At 33.7% G+C, this 8,069-nt stretch overlaps 1 protein-coding gene across 1 annotated transcript; it reads left to right on the top strand.

The window, feature by feature from the left end:
• The first annotated feature begins 3,066 nt into the window (after window positions 1–3,066).
• Window positions 3,067–5,972, top strand: LOC112520055 (putative disease resistance RPP13-like protein 1). Its single transcript, XM_025128358.1, has one exon. It carries the CDS (start codon window positions 3,123–3,125, stop codon window positions 5,970–5,972), a length of 2,850 nt encoding a protein of 949 aa, XP_024984126.1. The 5' UTR covers window positions 3,067–3,122.
• The last annotated feature ends 2,097 nt before the right edge of the window (window positions 5,973–8,069 follow it).

The following is an 8,069-nucleotide window of genomic DNA, read 5'->3' as shown; positions in this document are numbered from 1 at the left end:
CCACTTTTTTTTTTACAGATAAGCTTAATATACCAAACGTAAGCGTGTTTTTGTTGGCTTAATAACTTATATACAACCCGCCTATGGTAGGCTTGGGTTCACACACGAGCTAATGAGCCTAAGAATTTTCTTTTTGCATTTAAGGGGGTGTTTGGAATTGCTTATTTAAAATAACTTAAGCTTTTCTACAAAAACACTTATCAACTTATTATAAGTAAAAAAGATTTAACTTCTTCAAAACCTCTTTATTAACGGTTTGACACCAGTATAAGTTGTTTATCCAAACATCCGAAAGTACTTATTACTGGTGCCATACCGGAATAAGTCAATAAGTTGTTTTTATGAGCAATTCCAAACAACTCCTTAGAGAAACAAAATCATTCAAAATATCTCTCTTCCAATTTAAAATAAGCCTTAAAGAAAATAACCAGAAAAAAAATCACAAAATGTGGAGCATATACATTTCCTCTCAAAAGAATTATGAATATCCAAGACAAATCGGGTCAAAAACTAGTCTAAGGGGCCTTTTACCAAACACTTACCCAATAAGTGCTTATCGGTAAAATTTAACAATATTAATTAAGATTTTAGTCCATCAAAACAACATTATATTCAACAATTCATCCGGTAAGCGCTTACCGTGGTAAGAGTCGTCGCCCTCACTTACCGGGTAAGACTCATAGTCCTTGTCTCACTTTTACCGGGTAAGATTTATAGTTACTATATTCATCCGGTAAGGTAATGTGACTTGGTAAGCGCTTACCCGAATAAGTGTTTGGTAAACGGCCCCTAAGTTAACTTCTAATTTCTTCCTAAAAAAATAAAATATATTAATTGTATATAAAACTATGTGAATATAAAAATAAAAGTGTCACCATTTTTTAAAGGTAAAATACAAGAAATAGCAAGTTATTTTTACAAATTTCTTTATTATAGCATTTTACTTTCAGTTTTTCTTATTACAGCAATTTACTTTCAAAATATTTTTTATTAAGGTATCGTACTTTCAAAAATTTACGTTAGAGCATTTGGTAACCTTTTAAATTAAATTTACCCATTATATCAGGTTTTTTTGCCACCTCATCGTCCACGTAAGCTATCCATAAGTACGATAGTGCTGACATGACATTTCTTATTATAACATTGTATTTTTAAGATTACTTTATTATAACATCACCAATTAACAAGCGTTTCTTTATATTTTTTCTTTCATGATCAATTTGCACAACGCAGGAGAACATATATATACATCAATCGTATAAAAAGGAATAGATGAAGTGAAATGTCAAACCATAAATCCTACAAGTACAAGGAAACAAATTGAAGCAATATTTGTAGCTCAAACTACTTGTAATTATGTATGTTATGTTTTCTTGCAGGGGCGGATCCAGCCTTTAAGTACAGGGGAAAGGCTCAGTCAAAAACCAAAACTTAAATTTTTTATTTTTACCCTCGTCTTACATGGTTTCTCTTCGGTGCCATGTGGCCATATGCTTCCCAATCCCATCCAACATGCCCCCACCCCATTAATTTCCTGGATTTGCCACTGTTTACTTGTACCTAACATCAAGTGACTCTACAATATTCAATAAACAAATTGTAACTATTTTTAAAATACACCACGAAGTAGCACTACTAAAAAACATAGTATCATTGACGATTATTAGCGAATACAAGCTAGAACTTCAGAAGAAGTAATTGTAGTCTGACACATAATTTCAGTAATGTGTTTTGGATATATGTTGCGTCTCTTTTGTCTTCGTTACAGTTGCATATATGAACCATATGACGTGAGATTAATAAGTGAACTTCAGAACCTTGAACATCACCACATAGAGTGAGTAGCTTCATATAGGAACAAGTTTTCGAATAGTAGCAACACCTGTTTATAACGATAATAACAACTCTCATATCAGCTCAAATGCTAGAAGACAATGCATGTTTTCACCTAGTTTCTATTTGTAAATTAATGTTAGACTACAAATAGAGGAAAGACAGTTAGCAAATTCCACAAAAACCTACGAAGGCTTACCCCCGTATATTAACTTATTAAGGTAGACTATTTCTGAGGGAGGTTAAGCTCAGTGTCCACCAACAACAATGCCATTGAAATTCGCCTTCAATACGAAAAAAGCAACTGCATCCGGCATCCATCAGGTACATATAGGATCAAGGCACGTAACATTCATCCAAAGCCCAAAGGCATTAAATTGGTTCCTACACTTCTTACCAAAAAACGTTATTACATGATCCCAAGTATATATATATATATATATATATATATATATATATATATATATATATAAACGATTTTATAGTTTAGCCATTGATCCCCTTCCTTTTTGTTCTTAAAGAATTGCATTTTAATCACATTATCGAACCAAAAGTGCAAGGTACTTAACACACACACATATACATATAGACTTGGAATTACGTGAGACCTGTTTTCATAAAACCAATTTTTTACACTTGAAATTTCAAAGCAGAACACTATGAAGGTTTTTGCTGTGAAGGTTCTGACTTTTTTATACCTTTACATTGTTTTTCTGTGAAGTTTCAAATACAAAAAAATGGTCTCATGAGTCTCGCGAAACAAACCCTATATATATAAGTGAAAACTAATAATTATATTTTTAAATTTTTTATAATCTTAATTATATTTGAATTTCTTATAATTTTAATTATATTTGAATTTTTTATAATTTTATATATTATTGAGGTTTTTATTTTGCTGTGGTAGGAAATTAAAGATATTCCATCTTTGTGGATGCTCTTGTTGCGATATTTATAACATATCTTCTCAAGCCCATGGAGGCTCTCCCCTTCTTCACAATTTCATTCACCTGCACACCCTCTCTTACGAAACAAATTCTGTGAGAATGAAAGAAACTTTAATCAAAGTTTAAGGATTTATAATGTAAAATGTGAAACCTCAATGAGATAGAAGTGGGGACGTGACAAATACTAATTTGTGGTATATATTTCATCATGAATGATATCCACAGACCACACAAGCTCAACTCAACCCCTTTTGCTTCATCTGCTCATTTCTATCTCTTCCTCACTTTGAATCTAAAACACCCAAAGAAATATTGAAACAAACAATCCTTCCATAATTTGCAATGGCTGAACTCATTCTGGGTGCAATCATGGATGTGTTGTTTCAGAAGTTAGCCTCAGGTGACTTGTTGAAGCTGGCTCGATCTGAAGGWATCCATTCCCAGCTGGACAAGTGGAACAACACKTTGCTCCAGATCCAAGCTCTACTTGTTGAYGCAGCCAACAAGCACATAACAGATAGAGCTGTTGATTTCTGGCTGCGTAATCTCCAGGATTTGGCTTACCAAATAGACGATATACTCGATGATTTGGCCACAGAAGCTATCCGCCGCAAATTGAATAAAGATTCTCATACCAGCTCCAGCACCAACACAGGTAAGCTACGGAAGCTAATCCCAGGTTGTTGTATTAATTTCACCCCTCATACCATTATTTATGGTCATAAGATGAGCTCAAAGCTAGATGAGATTACGACCAAATTGCACACTCTTTTCGATCAGAAACATACTCTAGGCTTGGATGTGAATGTTAAAAGGCCAAACAAAAGAAATAGGAGGTTGGAGGAAACTTCACTTGTTGATGAGTCCAAAGTTATGGGTAGGGAAGGGGATAAAGACGCATTGCTTCACAGGTTGTTGGGGAATGAAGCATGTAATCAAAATGTTAGCATCGTGTCTGTAGTTGGTCTCGGTGGGATTGGCAAAACCACTCTTGCCAAACTTGTGTACAATGAAGAGAAGGTTCAGGATCACTTTGAGCTAAGGGCATGGGTTTGTGTTTCTGAAGAGTTTGATGTATTTAATATTAGCAAGACTATTTTTCAAGCTGTAGCCGGGACGAATCAAGATTTTGCTAATCTAGATCTGCTCCATGTGGCTCTTAAACAAAGACTTTCAAACAAAAGGTTCCTAGTTGTTCTAGACGACGTCTGGAACGAAGACTACAGAGAGTGGGAACTCCTCCAAAGCCCTTTTGTTGTAGGGGCACCTGGAAGTAAAGTTATTGTGACGACCCGCAAAACCAATGTTGCATCGGTCATGAACTCTTTTCAGCCTTATGATCTCAAGGTTTTGTCAAAAGAAGAGGCTACGACTTTATTTGCTCAATATGCAATAGACGAACATAACTTTGACAAGCATCCAACACTTAAATTGCATGGTGAAGCCATTGTGAATAAATGCGGCAGATTGCCCTTGGCTTTGATAACGCTTGGAAGGATGTTGAGGAGAAAAACAGAGGATGATGAATGGGAGGAGGTGTCGAATAGTGAGATATGGAATTCGGACGATGGAAGAGAGATTCTTCCGGCTCTGAGATTAAGCTACTATGACCTCCCTTCACATTTGAAGCAATTGTTTGCATATTGCTCCTTATTTCCCAAGGGCTACGTGTTTAACGAGAACGAACTCGTCTTATTGTGGATGGCAGAAGGGTTCTTGAACCAATCAAATGGCAGGAGATCGAAGGAGAGCTTGGGTCGTGAGTATTTTGAAGAGCTAAAGTCAAGGTCCTTTTTTCAGACGTCAACTATTAAGCAGCGATACATAATGCATGAATTGATTAATGACTTGGCCACGAGTGTTGCTGGAGAGTTTTTCTTTAGGTTGGATGATAAAATGGACACGTATGACGTGAATGAATCTTTCGAAAAGTTCCGTCATGTTTCATTTATAGGTCGAGAATATGGAACATATGGAAAGTTCAAGGAATTACAAAGAGCTAGAGGCTTGCGAACGTTCTTGCCTGTTTCACTTAATTCCTGGTCAGGTTTCAACTTATCAAACGAGGTTCTTGCCGAATTACTTCCCCAACTACAGTTCTTAAAGGTGCTAAGCCTAAGTAATCATCCGATCACTAAGATACCACATTCCATTGGTAGTCTCAAGCATATTCGATACCTCAATTTTTCACGTACTAACATCGAACGGTTACCGGAACAAGTCAGTGACCTCTATAATCTACAAAGCTTGTTGGTTTGTGGTTGTCGGAAGTTATCTAACTTGGCCATCAGTTTTGTTAAGTTGATAAACCTACGACATCTTGACATGAGCGATACTCCAATGTTGAAAAAGATGCCCTTGGGTATCGGTGAGTTGACGGGTCTACAAACTCTACCTAAGGTCATTATTGAAGGAGGTACTGGGTTTAAAATATCCGAGCTTAAGGGTCTATCGGATCTTAAAGGTCGGCTTTCCATTGAGGGGCTTGATAAAGTGATAAGTCCAATCCAAGCAATTGATGCCAAGTTGCAAGAAAAGAATGGTCTTGATGATTTGGTGATGGAATGGAGTCGTAACTTTGATAATTCTCGGATTCATACGAGTGAATATGAAGTACTTGAAGGGCTAAGGCCTCAATATAAGTTGAGAAAGCTGATGATTTGGTTCTATGGGGGAATGAAATTTCCTAGTTGGGTCGGGAATCCCTCGTTTGATTGGTTAACAGAACTTAGATTACGTGGTTGTAGAAGGTGTACATGTTTACCAGCACTTGGACATCTAGAGTCGCTTAAAGAGTTGTGTGTGGAAGGCATGGATGGGGTGAAGACTTTGGGTTTGGAGTTGTTTGGACCTGCTGATTCTTTGCATGGTATTGTATTTCCATCACTTGAAACTTTGAGATTTGATGATATGCAAGGTTGGGAGAGATGGTCAACTAGACGTGGGGACAATGATGGAATTGCTAGATCGTTTCCTCGTCTTGGTGAAGTTTCTATAAGAAATTGTCCAAAACTAGTCGAAATCTCAATTGATTTAATACCGTCGCTTRAGGATTTACATATAGAAGGATGTTCTAAAGATGTATTTAACAGCATGGTTGGTGTGTCTTCATCAATTCGTGTGTTGGATATAGAGAATATTGAAGGACTTGCTCAACTAACTGGAGAGCTTTTTGGGCGGTTGGATATCTAAGAATCATTGGATGTGATGAGTTGAGATATTTGTGTGAATCAGAGTTTCTTGTGAGTTTAAGGCACTTGAATATAATTGGTTGTAAAAAGTTGGTATCATTGCCCGAGCTCCCATCCTCTCTAAGGGTTCTTTCGGTTTATGATTGTGATAACTTGGAATCCATTTTAGATAAAGGTTTTCAAATTATTTCCCTGGAATTTCTTGAGGTTCGTGGTTGTAAGAATCTGAAGTTATTTCCTCATGAGCATTTGGAAAGTCTCACATCTTTGGAATATTTGGAGATATATAATTGTCCAAGTATGGATTACTCATTTCCTTGTGGGTTGTGGCCTCCTAATTTGAGACGCCTAACAATAGGATGCTTAAGCAAGCCCATGTCAAACTGGGGGATTCAAAATTACCCAACATCACTTGTTCATCTAACCTTATTGGGAGAAAATTCATGAGTAGTTTCATTTGTTGCAAATGCAAAAGATGTGACTTCAACATCATTTCTTCTTTCACCATCTCTAATGACTCTAACGATCCGTAATTTTATGGAGTTGGAATTCGTTTCAGAGGCCTTACAACGCCTCCCCTGCCTTAAGGACGTTGGTATCTGGTCATGCCCGAAACTCGAAGATCTAGGGGAGATAAATACTACCGGCCCATCCTCTTTGAGAATTATTGTGCATGAGTAGAAAAGGCAACTACAAGCTGGCTAGCGGCTGATCATTTCTCAAATCCTGTCATGGTATGTCATCTCTATCTCTTATGGAGTCTTAAAAAAAGATGGCGTTTTTTGGTGGATTGAGATCACGTGAGAGCAGTTTGTTTTCGTGAAACCACTTTTTTATACTTGGTGAATGTTCGGATTTTCTTTTTATCTTCTCAATGTTTTGTTGTGAAATTTCAATTGTAATTTATTTAGAAACGTATTTTTTCTCATTAATATGTGATTGTTATTTTTATAAAATAATGATGTAAAATGAAAAAGGAAAAAAATAAATGATATAAAATATAATAAAAAAATAATTAGAGGCGTACTCATATTTTGAGAAAATGATAATGTTTTGAGAACTATTGGTTTATTAATACAATTTTGAGAATATTATAATGTTTTTATATTTGAATAAAGTATAAATTTGAAGATTCATAAAAAAATTCTATAAACATTAATATCAAATTAACAATTTAAAAGTTCTCGTTTTTTGTATAGTTTTTTAGTACAATTTAATTTAGATTTAGTAAAAATGTGATTCAAGTTAGGTCTAATAATATAATTTTTCTTATAAGTATAATTTTTAGTTCAACCTTTTTATTATAATTTAATTTAAATTTAAGAACGAATTAATTTTATTTTAGGTTTAATAATATAGTTTTTATAAAAATAATAATTAAGTATTCTGTTAGAACTCAATAATTCTTCTAATTGTATTTTAGATTATTTATATTTAAAATAAGATATTTATCTTGTATTTGATTATATATGTTTATCAATTTAGTTATATGAAATCAAACATACAACTTCAAAAAGTTGTATTCATGTATAATTTACTTGTAATCTTGAATTTTAAATAATATATGTCATTAAATAGCACCTAATGCATTAAAAACGATTTTTAACATTTTTGTCCAAATACTTTATAATATAATATATAGGGTAATCATGCAATGCAAGGAGATATATCTCGATTTTAATGTTTTGTTTTATTATTTGTGTCTATCGATATAATATGATTTAAAATGATGAATTTTTATTTCTCAATGAAATATAAATTTGAAGACATTATAAAATTTGGAAAAAAAATATATATTGATATTAATATCAAATTAACTATTTAAAAATTCTCATTTTTTGCGTAATTTTTTTAATTCAATTTTTTTATTATAATTTAATTTAGATTTAATAAAAATGCAATTTATTTTTAGTTTAATAATATAATCTTTTATAAAGACTAGAAGGGTACTCGTACAATGCAGCGAGATACATCTCGATTTTTATGTTCTATTTTATTCTTTGTCTCTGTCAATGTTATAATACGATTTTATGTGTTTTTAGAAAACAATAATGATTTTATTTTTGAATAAAATATAATTTTGAAGATGTCATAAAAA

The sequence above is a fragment of the Cynara cardunculus genome (genome assembly GCF_001531365.2).
Source record: "Cynara cardunculus var. scolymus isolate 2C chromosome LG 10, CcrdV1, whole genome shotgun sequence".
Taxonomy (NCBI): Eukaryota; Viridiplantae; Streptophyta; class Magnoliopsida; order Asterales; family Asteraceae; genus Cynara; species Cynara cardunculus.
Note: the sequence above shows the minus strand (reverse complement) of the source record. Positions and strands in the feature narration are given on the sequence as shown.